Consider the following 22577-nt stretch of genomic DNA (forward strand, 5'->3'; position numbering starts at 1 on the left):
GTTTATTTCTATCAGATGCCAGACATTTCAATTCAAAACCTGTCCCTAACAAATAAGTGCAATAATGATTGGGAATGCCATCTTAATGCCAAGATGACATAGAAAAAACAAGGACAATACTGGCACGCTTATCCTTACACCAAATCATCCAGTACAGTTTATAATCTGCTTTGTGACTGGCACTAGTGCACAGATTGGAGAAATCGCAAGATTTTTATATATATACATACATACACACAAACATATATATATATATATATATAAAATCTTGTAACTGCGTTCAGCATAAGCTCCCTGGCCTTTAACACTAAACAAAGCTGTACTGAGTCTGACAAAGTAAATAAAATGTTACCTGACAACAATTTTGAACACTTGCTAAATGTCATTAAAGCACTCTTGTGATTAAACAAAGCAGAAGTGAGGAAAGAAGACAAGATTGTGTTTGCGCAAAAAGAAAAAAAACCCTATAACTACAATTAGTTCCAAAATTATGTATATATGTTAAACGTTGTTAGCTATTTTGTTACCAAACTTTAAATGCTGTCTTCAATTTGTTCCTCTCAACATCAGCTTTAAAATCTCCCTCTCCGTTGTTGTTGTTTTTAAGAGGTGTCTCAGCTATTTGGAACCTGAGGTTGATTTGCTTTGAGGCTTCGTAGAGCTCTTCGTGCTGCTGCAGATTTGGCGATCCGATAGCTTCTTCCAACACCTTTAAACTTTCCCTTCCCTACAACTTCCACAGTTACTCTGACCTTTCCATCGTAGGTTCTCTCTGCAGGACTGCACCAGTTTGAGGGGTGGGGAAAGCAAAGAAAAACAGAAATAAACATATAAGTTACAGCTACCATAGCCAGAAGGGAATTAATTCCCTTCTACAGAACTATGTTAATCCACAACACAAACCACCCCGTGAACCTCAAGTTAATCTACTGCATGAACTTTCATAGGGGTAACTGCCTACTTCACCAGATGCATGCACACATGTGGGTGTGCAGATAAACAGAAATAAATTGAAAGCATCGAGGCTGTTGGTATTTTCCAAGTGGATGCAAAAATGTGTTTTCCACTTGAATATTATTGTGCATAATTTCAATTATCTTTGCAGCCTTTCTCCACAACAGTACCCTATTTAAACCACTTAACAAGATCACTGAAATTCAATGCACGGTACATGATTTCAAGAGATGCCCAACAAATGGATTCTTACCTAAATTTAGCTGTCTCTGGCTCCATCTCCAGTAGCTCTCGTACTGGGGAACGGGGAACATTTGCAGAGAATTTTTCTGTGATGAAAAAATTTATATTTTTAACCCTACTAATAGGAACCATGAACTACAGAAATTTTCTTCTGAGAGCTCTTACGTTACCTATTAACGGCCTCATCATTGGATAGTACACTTGCCAAACCATTTCCAGAGACATTCCACTATCCATGTAAATGGCACCAGCAAGAGATTCAAATATATCCCCCATGGCCTTCGGGACTTCTATGTCTTCTTCTTTTTCTTCATCTTCTTCAGATCTTCGGAGCTAAAATTTAAATTTGGTTTTACTTTACGGAAGTTCTTGCAAAGTAATCTTTAAACATGCACACACACACATGCAGGCACATTCGCTTGGACGACCCTATTCCTTCGATACTTTTTAAAATCAATTGAATGTTGGTTAAGCAAGAAAAGATTGGCCGTTTTGAGTTTAGATTGTGCTTACTCACACAGGTTCAGCACGTATCTACAAAAATGCAGATATCCACCTAAACAGTCCAATCAATTTGATTGCAAATTTAAGATATCATCAACTACTATCTCTGGTTAAACAAAAATGGTGTGATCCTCTCCCTGTATGAGGGCAACAGTGCCCACAAGTGGAGAGATTCTTCACAAGACTCAAGTTATTCAGGATCTAAAATGCAGGTTACTCACAATGTGCAGGGGGAGTACTGGCTGGGGTATGGCACACAACACTCCAATTCCATGTATTTTCCTAGCCTGCAGCTTCTATGTACACATGGAAGGGGAGGGGGAGGAGAAGAAACAGGGCTCTGTTGAGCTCCCCGAGGGTCCTGCCACGTGTAGGTGCCACATCCTCACGCAAAGAAGGATCAGAAGCAAAAATCTGTCCCAAATATCACTGATTCATAGGCAAGGCTGTGTGCATGCTGTGATTTTGCAGCACAGTTGCAGCTCAGGATATGCTATTGTGCATAGAATTTAGCGTCCTGAAAAATCTCAGCTTTTGGGTTTTTTTAACAGGCAGTTTCTAGCCTTTGCCTGTGGAGCTACAGTTGAAAGTGAGTATTGGCCAAAACCAGTGAAATATCAGAAGCAAGAAAGGGGGCTCAATATTCCCATCCCAGTGGATGGGAATAGGATTCAGCATCCTATATCGCTTCCTCTGCTTCTCGTGATTAGAAAAACAAGACTCAAGTATGAGTAAAATTGTCAGTTATGCCAAATAAAGAGAAATTATCTAAATTTGCTCCTTTTGAAGAATGTATACAAATATATACAGGTTCAGTTTTTCCAAATTCTTTTTTTATCGTCAGAAAATTTATAGAATAGATCTGAGGAACACACACAGCCCCGATTGCAGGGTCAGTAATTCAGGAGAGTTGTAGCAAGATGCCAGAAACTAGGATTTTTTTACCATATGATATTTAGTGGCTTAAAAAAAAAACTGGCTTATGTTAGAACAACCACCAAAGGTACCAGGTTCTTGAAAATCAGGCAACATATTAAGTGGGATTCAAAACTACTTTCTAACAGCACTAACCTCTGAATCCATTCCTTGCATTTCATTTTTTTCCATCTGAAACTGTACAAAGTCATCAATAACATGGAACAGTTCAGGAGAGACAGCTTTGAAGTATTTGTGGTAGTCGTACTTTACAGCCAATGAGGCAAAGATGGTGTTGTTAACTAGGGCAGATCGCAGGTCTGTTAGAACTCCGGGAGAATGCTGCCGTGGGTCTTCGTAAAGGTGCTTGGTTATGAGGTAGTCCAAAATTGCATCTCCCAGGAATTCCAACCGCTGGTAACAATCTTAAACACACAAGGATCGAGGGAAGGGAGGGAATACACAGCAATGCAGTTAACATTCCTTTCAAAGTAAATCTGCATTCCTTCACATTCAATGCAAAAGGAGACTTTTCAAATGACTTACCAGTAATGGTGTTGTAATGATAAGAGGCATGAGTAAATGCCTGAAGTAGGTAAGCCTTATTCTTGAAACTGTAGTAAATTTTCTTCTCAAAGTTTTCAAAGCCAGATATAAGGTGATTTAATGTTCTCTCAGCATCTGGATGATCAAACATACATCTTGGCGGAATCTTTAAACAGCCATAAACCAAGTCTTTATACAAAGAAGACTCTTGATTGGCTAGAGAGGCAGAAATACAGTTTGCTGAAGGATGTTTCTGTTGGCTGTTAAAATGGTCTCTGCAACAAGACAGAACACTGTCCCTGTCCATTTTTTTAATTATCGGAAGCACTTTCAGGCCCAGTGAACAGAGGAAAAGCTGGGCAGCTCTCTCACCACAGCTGGTCAGATAGCAGCCCAGAAGGGCTTCCACACAGTCTGCAATACTTTTGTCAGCTATGCACTGCTCCGTATGCAAATCATAGGAGATGGACTGTTTTCCAGCGTCAATGCCACAATTCTCCTCTGATGGATTCCAGAAACCAACTACAAAGTCATCTTCTTCCACAGCCTTGCTAGGGTCTAGATAGCACATGGCATCCCAAGAACTGTAGTCAAAATCATCGAAATCTGATGAAAACTGGACATTAGTCAAGGATGACTTCTTGGGTGCTTTCCATTCATAGCTGTTATCAGTGGGCGAAAAGGGGGAGAGGGAGATTTTCTTCACAAAAGCTCCAGAACCCATTAGCATATTGTCAATGAACTTGATATGCTCCTGATCATACTCTAAAAAGTCATCTTCCAAGTCAGCTTCCTCCTTGGGTACCTGCCACATCAAATCGTCATCATCGTCATCTTCATAATCATCATCTAGTTTTCCATTTGACAACAAGCCCTCCTTTGTCTGAAAACAGATTAAAATAAAGGATGAAGCGGCACCATGCTAAATTTACTACAAAACTTAAACAATTTCACAACTTCATAGCTGTTGATAGTATAACACAGCTAATTTTAACTGTTTTTAATTAGTTCCACTGGATGCAGATACATGACGAGTCATATTAAGAACTACAGATTTAAAGAAATGTGGGCAACAAATAAAAATACAGGAATACTGCAATCAGATATAAGATTTATTATTTGCTCTAGCATAAGAAGTAAAAACCAACTGAATGGTTGAATTTGGATTTGTGTGATTATTATTACCAAACTGTGCTGCTCCCTTTCCCTCTACTTGCAAAATTAGGCTTCTGAATGCATTAAAAAACAGTGCCCAGTAACAAGCATCTATAGTGAGAAAAAAAATCCTCATTTTTCTGGCCTACTATAATGGTATTGTGCTTAAGCAGAAAAATGGCAATTTTTCACATTAGTAAATAGAGCCGGTTGCAGAATAGTTACAAACCCATTTGGTTAGCATGAATGAAACCAGTTTAGACAATGTCTCAGCATATCCGCATACACATGCAAGAGCTCTAGACCAAATATTTTAATCAAGGTTTGACATTCATGTAAACATCTGCTTGGATAATACTGAAACACTGAGTTGGGAATTTGAGAACTTGGTAAATACTATGGCTTCGATGAATGTTTTGGTTTTCAAACACAAATTGTATCTGGGGGGGAAAAAACCTAGAGCAAAATAGGAATAATTTAGACCTAGGATAGATAACATTTCTCATGCAGCTTGCCAACATATTTTTCAGTTTTGATTTGAGACAAATACATGAAATAAACTAAGCTAACAGTAAAATGCTCTTCAGTAGAAATAAGCCACATGTGAAATCAAAATGGGTCCTTGCCAGGGCTCACTCTTGTTCTTCTACTGGAGCAAGGAAAGGCTTGGGGACGATTGAGATGGAGCACCAAACCAAGGTAAGCTTCGGGCTCACACCTCTATTCCCCCCTTCTCTCTTGTGCTAGGGCACTCTCTGGTTTTTGACAAGGCACAGTTTGCTGATTCAGAAGAAATGCCAAACTCTGATTTGCTGACAAAAAGGAAGTTTGAAAGGGTTCCAGGGGAAGGGAGCTAGCCTGAGGCTTGCTCCCAATCTCTGAGCTGAGCCATTATATACCTGGGCTTCCAAAAGTTTTGACCAAATGAAAGACTTCTAGGCAAGCCTAGCAGTCGTGAGAAAAGAAGAAAAGACAACAGGTGGTTAAATAAATAAAAACAGAGGATAGCACTAAACATATAGTTCTAACAGAAGGAAATAAGCTGTGTGCCCCCCCCCCCCCCGCAAGACCTATAGTGGGACCAGTGCTTCTTAAATTAGTCACAAATTATCTGGAGTCAGAGGTGAGCAGTAACCGAACCATGTTTATAGCTGTCATATTATTTAGGATTGTGAAAAATGAAGATAGCTCAACAGCGCCAAGAGGCCTGTATGGTAGCTTGTCTATGTGAAGTGGCCCTGAAATTCTCAGATTTTGTTTTTAAATGGGCTTTCATGTGCAGTTAGAACATACTTGAGTCGTCTTTCATAAAAGGAATTTACTGCATACATACAGTACTAGATAATACCTTCTTAATAAACATTGCAGTATTTTATTTCCTTAATGGTGGAGAACTTGGTTGCTAGCTTCTGTTTTTGCCTGGGCATCAGGAACAGCTTCTTATTCCTTCCTTCCTTCTGCCTTGCATACCTGTACGCTACATGGTCAAACCCATTTTATTTTTTAGCAAACTAGACAACAATTGTCTTTGATGTGATGTTTGAACACATTTATACAATACTTAGAATATTTTACTGTGCAATAAAACATTCCAATAGATTTTTGATATTTTGGTATGCCCTCTGGTGGTTTTGTCATCAAAGTATGAATTAAAAAAAAAAAAGATGTGCATTTATCTGCCATTTCCAATCTTGATTCTGACTTTCTATGAAGTACCAATTCAAAGCAAGGCAAAGAACTTGCACTCACAGTTCACTGCTATGCAGATTTATTCTAGTCTAAACCCTTTCCTCTTCTAGGGGTTTAGACAGGAGTGACTCCGCATAGGACTGTATTGTCAGTTTCATGCTGGTTATTAAGCCATGTAAGGCTAACACATTTCTTTAACACTGGACAACTGAATCTTTTTGAAAACTGGCAGTCTTAATGACAAAGTGAAATGTCAGAGGGTGTGGTCCAAAACCGTCTGTCCCAATGCTTTATGTAAGGTAATGGCTTATACTTAATAAGGGCTTCAGAATCTCACTGTCTTTTATCACCACCAACAATAAATGCTGGCAAAGCCGACCAAAGAATAGTCCACAGCCTAAGATTTCAAAGCTTTGAGACCAGTACAAAGATGCAACAAATGACACCAGTGAGCTAATAATGCTAACTGTTTTTAAGACCCATTCTGGAAGCAGCACAACAGCAGCCTCTTACAAAAGCATCACTAAACATATTCCCTGCTCATATTAGTACTTTACCCATTTAAATAGCAGTTAGGCCACCCAGAGATCTGGGCTGGGCTATTACCTATATGTAGATGACACTCAGCTCTATCGCATGATCTCAGAAAGGCTGCAGAAACCTTGAACCAGTGCCTGGAAGCATTTGAGGGCTTATGGGCTAATAAACTAAAGCTTAATCTTGACAAAAGTGCTACTGGTGACTGGATGGTCTGACCCAGGATTTCAAGTGGTATCCATTCTGGATGGGGTTGTTCTCCCCTTGAAGGAGCAGGTCCATAGTAGGGTGTGCAATTTTTAAAAATTCGGTAATTTTTGGTTTGGGTATATTTTTGGGGAAATTTCTGAAAAATACTGGATCCCAATACTGGTAACAGTATTTGAATCCAGGTTTTTTTGGAAATTCCAAATTTTTCCAGGTCTGACAGTTGTTGTTGTTCAGTCGCACAGTCGAGTCCGACTCTTCGCGACCCCATGGACCAGATCCCGCCAGGCCCTCCTGTCTTCCGCTGTCCTCTGAAGTTTGCTCAATTTCATGTTCGTTGCATCTATGACACTGTCTAACCATCTCATCCTTTGCCGTCCCTGTCTTCTTTGACCTTCAATCTTTCCCAGTCTGACAGACTCGAGAACAAAAATGTTGGACAAAAAAAAAAAAACCAGCCAGATCCTGGGGTTGGGTTGGCTTCTCCTGCAGTGCGATTTAAACTGTGCTGCAGAAGGAGCCAGACCCAGGATCTGTGTGTCTCGGTTCTGTGTGCTGTGGGGAGATCACTCCCCAAGGCACGCAGATCCTGCTGGGATGGTTTCTCCTGCAGCCCAGTTTAAACCATGCTGCACGAGAAGCCAGCCCCAAGCTGAGCCGGCAGGAACAGTCTGCTCCCCCCAGCATAGCTGACCCTGATCCTCAGGCCATCTTCTGCAGTCCCTTTGAAGTACAAAGGGACTACAGTAGAAGCCTGACAAACACCTGGGAGATGGGAGCAATCTGCACCTGCCTTTCCTGTTTTTGGATCTACCTGTACTTCCCAAATATATCTGGGATTTTCGGGGGATTCCCCCCCCCCCGGTTTTCCTGAGAAAACCCGGGTACATTTGGGATGGCAAAATATACCTGAAAAATACAGATAAGGTATTTTTTGGGTATATTTTCAGTTCTGGTAGATCTGTACGCACACCCATAGTCCATAGTCTGGAGATGCTATTGGACCCAGGCCTACTGCTGGATAAGCAGGTAGCAGCTGTGGTCAGGACTGCCTTTTACCAGCTTTGACTGGTTAGCCAGATGAGGCGTTTTCTGGAAAGAAAAGATCTGGCCACTATAGCGCATGCCCTGGTTACATCTAGATTAGATTACTGCACTATGCTGTATGTGAGGCTGCCCTTGAAAAGTGTCCAGAAACGTCACTTGGTGCACTTGGTGCTGCAGCTGTTAGAGTGGGTCTTAAGGATCATATTATTGCAGTCTTGGCCCACCTACACTGACCCCCAATTTGTTTCCAGATACAATTCAAGGAGCTGGTGCTGACCTTCAAAGGCCTATATGCTTTGGGACCAACATACCTGAAGGACCACATGCTCCCTTATGAACCTGCCCAATCACTATGGCTATCTTCAAAGGCCCTGCCTTGGATGCCTCCACCACCTTCTGAAATTAGGTGGGTCCAGGAGACGGCTTTCTCAGTAGTGGCACCAAATCTATGGAACTTTCTAATGTGAGTTTTTAACAAAACCAGGCCAAGAAAAACGTGGCAGATTTTAATTGTCTTCCACTTTACCACCAAATTACACAAAACACCTCTCACCTGGCTTTTCACTATTTTTTTAGTTACAGAGTCAGGAGCAGAGATGTAGTAGCCAATATTTTTGCTAACCTATAAGAAGCAGAGGCCCCACTTTCCTCTTTCATTAGTAATGACATGCCCATAAATGGAAACATTTAATTGTAAATGCACTTCAGCAATGGCTTACCATTTCATCTTTTCCCCATTTGTCTGCGTTACTCTTGTCTTGGTTTACTATGTAACCAGGAGGAAGCCAGTTGACAGGTGGATCAAAAATAGATACCACCATGCGACTAGGAAGCCCTTTCTTTTTCCCAAGACGATACAAATTACAATTGCTGACCTTTAAGAAAAAGTGTTTATCATAATCTATAGATGATTATGCTAAAGAACACAAATAAAGTAAGTTTAGGCTATATATGTAGCATGTGGTTACAGGAACAAATTCCCCTTTTATATTCAAACCAACACAGACAAAAAATATACAACATTTCATAATAAATCTGCTCGGATATGGAATGCAACCTTGTACACATTGCTTTTTGATCAAAACAAGAAGAAGAATGTTCATTTGAAGAAAGCCCCAGAGTTATGTGTAAAACACAGCTAATTTATTATTTCAAAACAGCATAAGCAAAAGAGAGCCACAAATGGCCTGCAATGTGAATCCACAGTGGTTCACTGGAGCAGATCTGATTTCGGTCTTGTTATTTTTCTTTAGGAATACAAAAATTAATGCTAAGCTTACACAGCTCCATGAGCAGAAGAGAAAGAAAAGTGAGATTTTGCCCAATTCTCATTACATTGCCCTGACCTGTACGCCTTCCTGTTCACACAAGCCCTCCAAATTCCAGCATCAGATTACCAAGGGTCAAAGGAGACTTCTGGAGAAAAATCCACTCCCACAATAAGAAACAACTCATTGCTATTAAGTTAGGAAATCTACAAGGCCAGCAAAGTACAATGGCTAGTAAACTGGCTGTGGAAACAAGTTCAAACTCCTCTTTAGCGATAAAGATAGGGTTGCCAAACCCCCCGGTTTGCCAGGGGTCCCCTGTTTTTTGGGGGGTTCTACCCGCCGCCGGCCACATGGCCAGCAGGGGAAGCCCCGCCCCCAACACCCACAGCCACCCATCTCTCTTCCTTTAAGTGTGTGGAACCCGTGTTTCCTCCCAAGCCCAATCTCCGCAAGCTTGCAGGGAAATGCCAGATTCGTGCTCTTAAAAGGGAAACGCGGCTGCTCTTAAAGGGGAAATGCCAGCTCCTGCATTTAAAAGGGAAATGCCGGCTCCTTTAAGTGCGGGGAACTGCCGTTTCTGGAGATCTGGCACACGGGCGGGTGGGGGGGCGGCGGACGTCCCCAACGTGACGTCATCATGTCGGGGATGCCCCGCCCCCTCCAGGAACGCCCCCAAAGTCCCCCGCTGGGGGTGGAAGATGGACTTGGCAACCCCAGATAGAGATTAGCAAGCAACTTTTGACAAGCCAGTGTGAGTGCACCCTCCTTTGCAGGATTTCCTACAAGGCTTCACTGAGAATAAACCCTTTTTGGAAGGGTAGGATAATAATATCCAATAAAGGATTTCCAATCAACATACAAGGTGGAATAAAATATTGCTTTCCTGTGTTGTGCCTTAACATGAGAATTCCATAAATTATTTCAAAGAGCACTTAAATATTTTGCCATGTTGACAATTTTTAAACAATTGCACTTTTTAATCTCTGGTTTTTCTTGGTACAGTGTTTAGTGTCAAGTCAAGGGATTTCCCCCCTTTCTCTTATTTTGCCCCTACTTGTTTCATCTTTCACATAATTAAGCTAATGCAGCCAACTATGTTCACCAATTCTTTGCAGAGTTGCCAGGTTCCAGGTGAGGCCTGGAGATCTATGAGAATTACAACTGATCTCCAGATGATAGAGATCAGTTCCCCTAGAGAAAATGGCTGCTTCGGAGGGTGAACTCTACGGCATCACATCCCTGCTGAGGTCCCAAACACTACCCTCTCCAAGCTCCACCACATCACTCCACGAATTTCCCAAACTGGAACTGGCAACCCTCATTCTATGCAAAATATGGAATCGCTGCAGACAAATCCTTGTGACCTGATGCAATATGTAATGACAATATTTGCATAACATTTTGCTGAAATCTGTATCTGTAAATTAACATATTTCTCACTAAATACCTCAGCTGGGCATACATCTTCAAACTTGGGAAGGGGTGAAGAGTATGATAAATTAATATTTATTCTGTAATCCCTGCAGAATAAATCATGCCGTGAGCCAAAGTTAATGACTGTCTCAAACTAACACTGTTTTGGAAGCACAGAATTTTCAGATATATAATCCAATGGCCCTTGCTGAGTGATGATCAAGGTCCCACAAGGATCAGCATTGGGACAAGTGCTACTTAATTTGTTCATAACTCATCTAGAATTGGGAGTGAGCAGAGTAGATGCCAAGTTTGCGGATGTTATTCAGTATGGTGAAAAACTCCAGGAAAATATATCTAAAAAGGGTGAGTGGTCAACATGAGACGTGAAGTTCAACTTAAAAGCATACACTTTAATGATGGGAACTTTCAGGGACTAAAAAAGACAGAGACCTTGGGGTTGTAATGGCTACTGTGTGTAGCTGCAGTAAAAAAGACAAACTCATTGCCATGGATTATTAGAACAGGGATTGAAAATAAAAGGACCAATATTATGTTACCCATCTGTGAATCTATGGTGTGGCTTCATTAGGAATACTGTGTGCACTGCTCAAAAGATTGTTCCATAGAAAATACAGAGGAGGGCAACCAAGATGATTAAACGCTGGAACACCCAGCACCTTTCCTTTGAGAAAAGAATTGGGGGGGGGGGGGGAGATTTGACAGAACTTCATAAAGTTAACCATTTTCTCCACCCCATGCATAAAGAGAACTTTTTCTCCCTCTCTAAAGTACTAGAATTTGGGAACATTATTTAGTTGTAGAATTCACAGCCAATTGACATAGTTATGGAAGTAGATGACTTTAAATAAAGGGGGATTAGACCTATTCATGGAGGAGAGGCCTATGAATGGTTACTAGCCATGGTGACTAAAGAGGTTTCCATGTTCAGAGGCATGAAAACACTGAATACCAGTGCTTGGAGACAGAAGAGGGCCTTGGTCTCTATGCCCTGTTAGTTTGCCGCCCTACAGGGCAAGTTGTTGGCAAGTGTGTGAAACAGGATGCTGCCTTAGAGGGACCACTCAACTAATCCACTAGGGCTCTTCTTCTTATGTTCTGGTTCTAGAAAGTCCTAAGAGCCCTTAAACAATTAATGAATTAGTAGCACTGGTACTACAAAGTAACATACTAACAAATATATCCAATGGCTGAAATTCTCAAGGCAGATTACGATAATGCTATTAAGCACATCCAGCAAATTTACTTGGTACTGTTTTTTACAAAATATTTAGAAAATGGAAACCCTACTCACTTTTTTGCTTCTCATATATGACAGGCGTCCCTCATGAGCATCAGGGTAAGTGCAAAACAAGTAAGTAGTGATGGCATGCTTTAGAAATGAATCACCAAGCATTTCAAGGCGCTCCAGATTAAATCCATCACTAGCGTTTGATAGAGTCAAAGCCTGAAGAATGAGACCAGGGTTCGGGCCAAGGGTTTTTGATGAGTACCCATTGCAAGGGCTTACTACAGAATCCATTCTGTCTTTTGAAAGATTACAAGTATCTGAAGCACTGCTGGTCATTGCCATTTTGGGGCATCCATCTGAGGTAGATTTGTTGGCATTTCCATCAAGATATTTATTACTCAGTAGAGTACATTCATTGCTGGGCTTGAGCTGGTTCTCACTGTTGTATAAATTCTGAATAGGATACGAGGTAGTTGGTTGCACAGGTATTTCCTGCTTGCAGTAATTTAGCTGATTTCCTTGGCAAAAGTCTAAGTCACAATTGCCGTTGGCAAGGTTTTTATTGTAAGAAACACCATTAATTGTTGCCAGTTCTACTGAAACATCACTCTGGAGCTTACTGGGAGACTCATCAATCAATGTTCTGTAGTTCACAGACATTTGGTCATGCTTTTCTGCAGAAGAGGTTCTATTAGCACCTTGATGTGCAGCATTTTCAGGGACTACAATTGCGCTGTGCTTACAATGATTTTCATTCTCTGCTAGAGAGGAGCAGGCAGCAGAGATGAAGGATTTGCTGTCAATAGATTTTTTCCATCCAAAATCCAGATTAGGGTATCTGTGAGATAAAATTATCCAGTTAACAAAGTTCTCATGTGTATATCCATGCTGGTGCTTTCTACCCACAGTAATCCTACCACAAGGAATTAAAAACTGCTTTTGAAGCACACTAAATTTTGCAGTTCCGTTTGTGAACAGGCATAGAGGCACTACTAGTAAGATTTTTTTAAAAGATGAATCCGGATGTCCATGTGCGGCTAATATCATGGCCATTGTGCCACCACAGTTCATTTGGCACCTGAGTGACTTATAACTTAATGGGTTGGATCCAAACACCATAAACGGAACAAAAATAACTGCTTGTCATAACTGCTGAGAGCCAATTTGCTGTAGTGGAGAGAGTGGAAGCTCGCTAGGTGACCTCAGGCCTGTCACACACTTTTAGCCTAGCCTATTTCACGGGGCTGTTGTTGAGAGATAATGGAGGAAGGGAGAACAATGTTCTAAAAGCACCTTTGAGTCCCAACTGGGGAGAAAAGTGAGATATAAATAAATACCTGAAATCTGCAGGAAGTGACTTAACTCCTACACCAGCATCAATGGCGGTTTGAGATCTGAGTTCCTCGGCTGTCAAAAGGCAGTGTAGACGATAAAGAATGCTTGGGAGACAAACAGCTTTTCTCCACAGTGATGCTGGAATAGGATGTATAGCACAGAGTTCCGGAACAAGGATCTATAAGGAAGAGGAAAAAAAAACCCTCTTTCACAGTTACCCTTTAATGATATTTAGGAACTGAGCACCACAAAATGGAAAATACGCCATTACCTGCTTATTCTGCAAACTTTCCCACTTAGCTTTTCTCTTCTCAGCACTGCTTAAAGGAAGAGCTTTCCCCTTTTGATTCAAATGACGAGGAGTCAAAAGATTAAGCCTAAAAACAGATGTGATGAAAACATTTTGCTTAAAAGAGTAGCAGTGCAGTCCTATACCCTTCTAAGTCCATTGAAGTCAAGGGGATTATAGAAAAGTGGCAACTCCATTTAGGATTTCATTCTTAATTACAAGTCAGCATGACTCACGAAAGCTCATATAGAAATAAATACTGCTAGTTTTGAAGGGGCCGCTAGACTTATGTGATATTTTGCTACAGCAGACTGACACACCTACCCCTTTGCAACAGTCATGCCACACACTGGTATTAGGCACATCACAGTACTCATTTTGTTAAGTGGCTGGAAGGAGTACAAAGTAAGGAAAAAAGGCTTTACTTGCAGAAAGATATTAAAGGAACAAATATGTGGATCCCTTCTAAGACATCTCTCTAGCCTTACAGAAACTTTCTTCTTTTGGAAACAAATTCACCTTGAATTTTCATTTTAAGCAAACCCCAAAGGCAACTCCAGGTATTACTTGTTTTTGGAAAATGGGCCCCCAAATAGTGGGGAAAGTTATGAAGCCACATATAAAAATCACCACTCAATTTGGAAATAGGGTTGCCAGGTCTTACCTGCATCCCTACGGAGGGCTCCAACCGGAAGTGACGTCACTGCACTGGGCTAGTCGTTCAGGGGAAGCTCTAGCATTTGGGTAAAAAAACTCTATGGTCATCATCGAGTTTTTACCCAAATGCTAGAGCATCCCCTGCATGTCGGGCATGACGGGTCTCTAGCCAGCGGCGGGTTAGGGCCCCCAAAAGCAGGAAAAACCCCCACCCCCAATGGGAGGATGGCAACCCTATCTGGAAACTTTATAGCATATATTTTTACACTGCAATCATAAAGAGAGTTGCTCCCTTCTAACTCTCCTTAGCATTCCACGGTTAATCACCCACATAAAAATGATTGTAAACAACTGCAGGGTTAACAAGCATCCCAAAATTCAAATGAACATTCCTTGCAAGTTCTCAGTATTCTCTTTACCTTGAAGATGTATGGTCCACATCCAGCAATGGCTGGTTGAGATTGGTCAGGTCAAGATTATACTTGGTTTTATAATATTCAGCAAAAGTTTCATATTCTGGGGAAGGAAATTTGCTCAATGGAGTAAGATCTGTGTAGACATCAGCAACATAGAATCGATGAGGCTGATCAAAATTTCGATACCTAGATAGAAGTAAACGTTTGGGATTATAATGTCAAGTGCTAAACTGAACAAGCTTCCTGACAGATCCTGAGTTTGAAATACTTCTGCTGCTGAAATATCCTCTTTTGTCCAAATCACTCTGCCATGGGGTACTAATGAAAGGCTCAAAATGCTTGTATTATGTATTAGAAGGACACGGGATGAGTTGCTTGGTTCTATGGATCCTGAGCAGTATGTTTCAACAGGGACGCCAAGACCACTTAAAAGAAACTAAAAAAAGGATTTACCGTATAGGTTGGATCTAGCCAGCTTTCTCACTCCACCTTGCCCAATCCTCCTCTTTATTACAACCCCCATCCCAAACACTTTTATCCACGCAAGTCCCATGGGCTTTGTGTGGTCAAAGGGACCCCTTTCTACATTTTTTCCCAGTGAATCCAACCCTATATTTTAAGAACACATGTATAATGCAACAGATTTTAGGCTTTCATCCTTGTTTAAATGTCATCATCAACCCAGAATCTGTCTTGCTTCTTTCTTTCAATTTATGCTTGAAGTTGCATAAATATTTAAGGTTTATTTATTGCTTCCTTAGTTTTCTTCATCTGTGCTAGCAATGGTGCTAATAACCTCCATGCTTTCCTGTTACCTATTTTAAAGGCAAGTTAACAGTACTTCAAAATCCCACTGGGTCGTGGTAATTTCATTCTAAGCAATCCTAGGAATGAGAGTACGTTGCTATGAAAAGAACTGTTCTTTTCTACTTTTGGCACAAAACCACATTGAACATCCAGAAAGCTCTAAGCCACATGATTCCATATCCTTCTGCTTGCATCTGTGAAACGTTAGCAAGCTAACAATATTTGTTACAAATACACACATGCAGATCACAAGGTACTTGCCTTGGAATGATAACTGCATCCTGGTAATCTTCTAATTTGAAAATAAAAGGAGTTTCTTTTGTATACTGCGTGCTGGGAATGCCTGTACGAGCTTCAGATTTTTCAATATCTTCCATAAATTTAAAATCAATATCCAAAGTGCTGGAACCATCAACTTAAACAAAGAAAGATCTTTTTAGTTATTTGGTTATGTTTCAAAACTGAATGTTCTTTCATAATGTTCTTTTAGAACCTTAGTACATATTTTCAACAGGTAGCTACGTTAAGTATGCTGCAGTAAAACCAACCGTTTCTTCAAAGCTGGTTGTTTCTGGTACAGATTATATTTATTTAATTATTTAATTCGATTTGTATCCCACCCTTCCTGCCAGAGCAGGCTCAGGGCGGCTCACATTAAAACATTAAAATACAATAAAACACAAATTCCTTACATACAAACACCTCATAACATTCATATACGATTCACAAATAAGTGCAATTAAAGTCCTGGTGGCGGTAACTCTTGGCCCTGATGTAGCAAGAAGTATGGCCAAAGGACGTTACTGTTGACATCGCAGGCAGATGCAGTTGTTGTGAAGGGTCTTATCCCAGTTCAATGTTGTTAGTAGCGGCTCCTAATCGAAGGCCTGGTGGAAGAGCTCCGTTTTACAGGCCCTCAGGAACTGTAAAAGGTCCCACAGGGCTCTGATGTCTTCCGGGAGCTCATTCCACCAGTATGGAGCCACTACTGAGAAGGCCCTGGCCCTAGTAGAGGCCAATCTGGTATCTTTCGGTCTAGGGAGAGTCAAACAGTTTTGGGACCCTGACCTCACTGTGACGCCACTGACGCTACCCTTCCCTCAAACTTTAACTCCCATATAAACAGAACCATACACATGATTATTTTTTAACTTTCTTCTTACCAACATTAAGAGGTAGAACACAATAGGCTGAATCAGCATCTGTAGGTCTGAATTCTAGTGCAGGTTTCTCAAGCCGAAGAATGTGAGAGAAAATGTACTGGTGAAGCCTTGTGATCAACTCGAGCATTTGTAACGATAAAGTGAAACCTGATTTCTTTAGCTCAATGGATATGGTCACCTCTCCTGAGCGGGTGTATACAGGAAAGTGAGGAATCTAAGTAGACAAAGTAAACCAAAGAAAGTCGATACGATTTCAGCAAGGCACTGACACAAGTATAATCTACGGTTATGCAAAACTATTATTGAGCATGTAGAGAAGCGGCATGCATTTTCATAAACAGAGCCAAAATTTACAGTAACTAATTACTATTAATATTTTGTGATCAGAAACTCAAAGGAACGATGTGTCAGGAGCAGGCTCATTTTGAAAGCTAGCAGAAAGAAAGGTATATAATGACTCTGTTCAGACATTAACGTGGAGCCATGGTTTAAGAGCTATGGTTAGTCAGCAAAACCAGGATTTGCCTTGCAGGCAATCCCTCAACAAAAATAGTTTCAGGGCCTTCACCCTTTCTTCCCTGCTCCCACCCTGCAAAGACCCAGCTGGTATCCTGACCTGCACTGCAGCACTGACTGAACAGCAATCTATGAGCTTTACTAAATTGAGCAAGCAAAGAACTATCAAGAATAGCTGTGAATGTTAACTTGGATAGGCTAGATATAACAGGAGGGAGACATCAGTGTAAATGTACTTAATTTATTGGTGGGATAGGGAGTCTTAAAGTATATGTAAACTTTCAGGGGTCTCTGAAGACAAGGGGGATAAGTTCCAGATTTCATGAAGGGCCCACTTGTGTGTGTGTGTGTGTGTGGGGGGTGGTTAACAGCTGCCCAATCTGGGTGTTCCTTCAGAAGAACATCATCTCTAGAATGACAAAAACTCTTAAGGATGCAGCTTGCGATGAGCATGGCTGTGACCAAGTCCTTCCTCAACACCAAGCAGCATGTACAGGGTTCTCTGATGCTACTTCCAAACAGCCAAATGCCCTCTCCACCAGCATCCAACTGTGACAGCAATTATAGTTGTTCCCCGTCCCCCACCCCCACCCCCACAGCAGTCCTGGTTGTGTAGTATTGAGGCATAAGTCACACCTGAACAGTGTGGACCTGGACCTGAGGAACACTGGATTCACCTGCGCACAGCTAAGGAAGGTTCCTAAGGCCAGCTTCATAGCCACTCCAAAAGGTAACCACGATGTGCCTCTTGCCAAATGTGTCAGCATACGTGTCCATGTGAAATTCAGAAAAGCCATGTACACCATGCTGTACAAGCACTTTTCTGTTACAAGAAGTGTGCATGCACACAAAAGCTAATGGCCAGAATAAAACTTTGTTGATCTTAAAGGGGCCACTGGCCTCAAACATCAGCAAATGTGATCTCATGTAGTAAAATTTCAAAATGAGTGCAATAATAGAGGGCAGACATCAAGGAAACCCAGCTCTGGGAACCCCGCCATCAAGTCATCCTCATGACCCAGTTTAATAACCAACAGCACAAAAAGTTAATTAATAATGCACATCACTTCCCTAAAGATTTTGCAAGCAGTGGGTGACCCACCCAGGTATGAAACGTTAGGCAGCTTGCTCAAGTTAATGGCAAGTCTGTTTTGGACTGGGGAAACACGGCATATTCCTGTGTACTGGCAATGCAGGACAAGGCTCCTCTCCTCAGCTATGTACCTGAGAAAAAGAACCTGAATTGCAAAAGGGAAGAGTCTGAGGCATCCAACATCCCTGGAATGGGCAAATCACACCCACTAGGGAGGCTACTAGCGAGATGTGGTAAAAGGTGAGAGTTTTTAATGTTGAGCAACTCTGACTAGAGGCCTCTGTAGCTGGGGAGAACACTAACTGGCACGGAGGAAAAGCCAGAATGTCCACATTTGTACAGAACACAAAATCAGATATGAGATTAATTGTGGGTAATAGACCAACTGGCTTCAAATCCGGGTGTGGTATCCTAACAACCATATTTAGTGGGGTGACCCAGCTTCAGAAAACAACTAACTGTACCTAGTTGAATTAAACTATGGTTTCACACAATTTCTGAACGAAGCCAATGAGATTTCTGTGCTTCCAAGATCCCTACACACAAGTAAATTAACTTTTCAATTAACACTATGCCTTCCTTTAACTTTTAAAAGATTCCATTATTTGTTAGAATTTAAGGAAATGGTGTGGACAACAAAACTGCAAGCACTGTTCCACTGCCTTCACATTTTATTCCTGCAGCAGTCTAGGAAGAGATGCAAAAACCAAACAGTAGTGCCATGATTTCATACAATGACCATAAGCTTGCCTCGGATGTTGACCCTGACACAGCCTTAAACTGATTTTATTTATTTGGATACTTGGGTGGAATGTTGCAGCCAACTTATGTCAATCCCATAGGATTTTCAAGGCAACAGACAATCAGAGGTGGTTTGCCATTGCCTGCCTCTGCATAGCAACCACGGACTTCGGTGGTCATCCCTCATCAAGCACTAACCAAGGCAGACCCAGCTGAGCAGCCAAGATCTAACCAGATCCGGCTAGCCTGACCTATCCATTTGGATATTTATACCCTTCTTTTCTACCCAATGGGGAGACTCACAGCATCTCCATTTATTCAGTTCAATTACCTTTATTGGCATTGACATTAAATAATAATAATAATAATAATAATAATTATTATTATTATTATTATTATTATTTAATGTCAATGCCAATAAAGGTAATTGAACTGAATAAATGGAGATGCTGTGAGTCTCCCCATTGGGTAGAAAAGAAGGGTATAAATATCCAAATGGATAGGTCAGGCTAGCCGGATCTGGTTAGATCTTGGCTGCTCAGCTGGGTCTGCCTTGGTTAGTGCTTGATGAGGGATGACCACCGAAGTCCGTGGTTGCTATGCAGAGGCAGGCAATGGCAAACCACCTCTGATTGTCTGTTGCCTTGAAAATCCTATGGGATTGACATAAGTTGGCTGCAACATTCCACCCAAGTATCCAAATAAATAAAATCAGTTTAAGGCTGTGTCAGGGTCAACATCCGAGGCAAGCTTATGGTCATTGTATGAAATCATGGCCGGGGAACATATGGTATGCAGGTTCCTGGCCACAAAGGGCTTCAAAAGTAATAACCAGCACCTTGAACCAAATCCGGTTTGCTATAGGTAAAACTAGTGGAAAGGCATAGTTTAATGATCTTTAACAACTGTGAAGCACACAGGACGGCTGAAATTTAGCATTGCCACTAGGGGTGTGCATTTGGATCTATCTGAACTGAAAAAAATACTTCACCGGTATTTTCCAGGTATATTTTGGCATCCCAAAAATATCCGGGATCTTCTGAGAAACTGGGGGAAAAATCCTGGATATATTTGAAGTAGACCCAAAAAATAGTGGAGAGGCAGGAACTAACTCTGCTGCTTGTCAGGCTTTCTGTAGTCCCTTTAAAGTTTAAAGGGGACTGCAGAAGCCAGCCTGAGGATCAGCTGAGCCGGCGGGAAGCAGAGCACTCCCAGCCAGGTCAGCTTTGGGCTGGCTTCTCTTGCAGACTCATTTAAACTAGGCTGCATGGGAAGCCAGCCCCTCAGATCAGTTGAGCCGGCTGGATGCAGAGTGCTCCTGGCTGGGTCAGCTTTGGTCTGGCTGGCTTCTTGCAGACTTGTTTAAATGACACTGTAGGAGAAGCCAGCCCTCAGATCAGCTGTTTGTCGGGCTGTCTTCTGCAGTCCCTTTAAATGGCCCCTGTTTAAATGGACTGCAGTAGAAAGCCTGAAAAACAGCTGACTGGGGGAACAAGGTGTTTTTCCCCATCTTTGCCACTACTTTCTTCCAACCATTTTTTTTTCCTTCTCGGGTCTACTGGACCTGAAAAAAATTGGGATTGCCAAAAAATCTGGATCCAAATACAATACTGGTATTGGGATTTGGGATTTTTCAGGAATCCTGAAGTTTTTTCAGATCCAAAGTACCTGAACCGAAAAATACCTGTTAAAAAAAATTGCACATCCCTAATTTTTACTGCCACAGAAGACGGTTTACTTCCTTTGAGAAAAATCACAGCATGCCAATTTGAAAACCATGGCTGTGATCCAAAAAGCCTAATGGGTCAATGGTACAATGTCTGCTATGTCAAAGTAGATTCAAATATCCACTGTGTCTCACAAACCACTTTTTTAAACGTTTCAAAGCTCATATTGTGACACAGAGACTAATAAAGATACAAAAGGCCAGAAAATTTCTCGAGACTAATTTCCACAGCAAAACCTTTTAGAAACAGACTAATTTTTAAAACATATATATTTATTGTCCCCATTCAAGCATAAAAGTGAAATAAAATTACACAAAATAGCCAACATTGTTCCATGAACATGAATTACAGTGCAATCCGAGAAGACCTTGACTTAAATTGACTTGAAAGGGTGCCAGTTTAGGATGGTACTGTTAGTGATATGATACTCTGGCCCATTTACAAATCTAGGACATCTGGATGCATAATAGGGTGTAAAAACACGTATTTTGCTACCTGAGGTATAGGTTTGGCTGTCAGGATTCCAAAACATCTTGTAGTATCCTCTGGAGGATAAAGTTTTCGCCGCCTGAAGTTCAGCTCATCAGGTAGAGGTGTAGTTAATACCATTCCAATTACATAAAGATAACACAGTTGATCAGGTTTGGGATAACTATTCCGTAAACATTCTGGAATCTACGAAGGCAACATAAAAGTATTTAACAAGTTTGCTTATTTGTGAATATATTATTTCAAATCTCCAATGAAAAGTTTAACTATAAAATTATCATTTAAAAAGGTAAAGTGCTCAGAATAAAGGAATATATTGGACTGGAACCCATGACTCCCTTCCAACTAAGTTTTTCTCCAGCAAAAGAAGGCTTTTTCTCCATTGAAGGAAGAGCTTGTGAAAGAGTCACAGAAGCCAACTTAGCAGAAGGTAGGTGTAGGGCTGGATCCAGTTGACTTTTCTACTCAATCTCACCCAATTCCCATCTTTATTACAGCTCTCATTCCTATGTGGTTTTTGCCCATGCAAATCCTATGAACTAGGGGTGTGCGCACAAACACACACACAAAAGCCCCACAGTATTTTTTGGGTTTGGGTATACTGAACCTGAAAAATATTGGTATTTCCTGATATTCCTGAATCCCATTATCGGTATGGTATTGGGATTCAAGAAATATTCGGGATTGTTGATTTTTTTTGGACAATATAGTCAATGGTGCCCATAGGCTATAATGGAGAATCGTTCCAGGGTATTGTGGGGGCGGGCTGTTTTTGAGATAAAGGCACCAAATTTGCAACGTAGTTGCTGGCGCCTCTCCGCAAAAGCACCCCAAGTTTCAAAAAGATTGAACCAGGGGGTCCAATTCTTTGGGCCCCAGAAGAAGGTGCCCCCATCCTCTATTGTTTCCAATAGAGGGGGGAAATGTTTAAAGGGACAGTTTAAATGTTGAAATGCCTTCTCCAAGCTGTGGTGTGACTCTGCACTGTGACAAGTGAACTCCAAAGGCATTTAAACTGTAAATACATTGCTGAGAGTTCACTCTGAAAGCATTCAAAGGGACTGAGAGCCCTTTAAATGCCCTGTAACTGTGCACACTCCTACTATGAACCCCAGTAGAGCCTTTTGTTGTGGTCAGTGGGGACCCCCTCCTTCCTTTTTGTATCAGTGAAAAAGCTGGTTGGATCCAACTCATAACGAGTTTAAATTACAGGCAAAATTGGTACTATCAGTCACTGGAAACATCTTCTACACAACTGGATATTTTTTTTCATACAAATGTGCCATGACAAACTGTAAAAACTAAACCAGCATATACACCAAAGTGAATGGAATGGAATGAACTCACAAAGCCACTCTTGCCTACAAAATCTTATGCTCAGTGAGTTGGAGAGTCATCAAGGTGGCACAGGAATGTGTTTATGCTCTCTTTAATTTACATCCCTCTTGTGCATAAGAGTATAAATGAAGTAGCTCATTAGCAACTCTAATATCAAATGCTAAAGTAACGAAGACTTCATGTAAGAATTTATAGAACTGTGAGTAGTTTCAGATTTGACAACACTGTGGTGTAAGGAGGGAGAGACGCAAGTGGCCTTCATTTACTATTATT

At 41.2% G+C, this 22577-nt stretch overlaps 1 protein-coding gene across 1 annotated transcript in view; it reads right to left on the reverse strand.

The window, feature by feature from the left end:
• Positions 1-532: 532 nt before the first annotated feature.
• The window catches only part of DICER1 (dicer 1, ribonuclease type III), a 48552-nt gene continuing 26507 nt past the window's right edge, over positions 533-22577 (reverse strand). The window contains exons 15-27 of the mRNA XM_015416341.1: positions 20973-21152; positions 16401-16614; positions 15499-15652; positions 14434-14616; positions 13340-13445; positions 13071-13246; positions 11797-12571; positions 8517-8672; positions 3163-4045; positions 2773-3041; positions 1368-1530; positions 1208-1283; positions 533-780 (exon numbers count right to left, since the gene is read on the reverse strand). Of these exons, the coding sequence (XP_015271827.1) occupies positions 615-780; positions 1208-1283; positions 1368-1530; positions 2773-3041; positions 3163-4045; positions 8517-8672; positions 11797-12571; positions 13071-13246; positions 13340-13445; positions 14434-14616; positions 15499-15652; positions 16401-16614; positions 20973-21152 (3501 nt within the window). The 3' untranslated portion in view covers positions 533-614. The remainder of the gene's footprint in view (positions 781-1207; positions 1284-1367; positions 1531-2772; positions 3042-3162; positions 4046-8516; positions 8673-11796; positions 12572-13070; positions 13247-13339; positions 13446-14433; positions 14617-15498; positions 15653-16400; positions 16615-20972; positions 21153-22577) is intronic.

Source organism: Gekko japonicus, unplaced genomic scaffold (genome assembly GCF_001447785.1).
Source record: "Gekko japonicus isolate JY-2015 unplaced genomic scaffold, Gekko_japonicus_V1.1 scaffold917, whole genome shotgun sequence".
In the NCBI taxonomy this organism is placed as follows: domain Eukaryota; kingdom Metazoa; phylum Chordata; class Lepidosauria; order Squamata; family Gekkonidae; genus Gekko; species Gekko japonicus.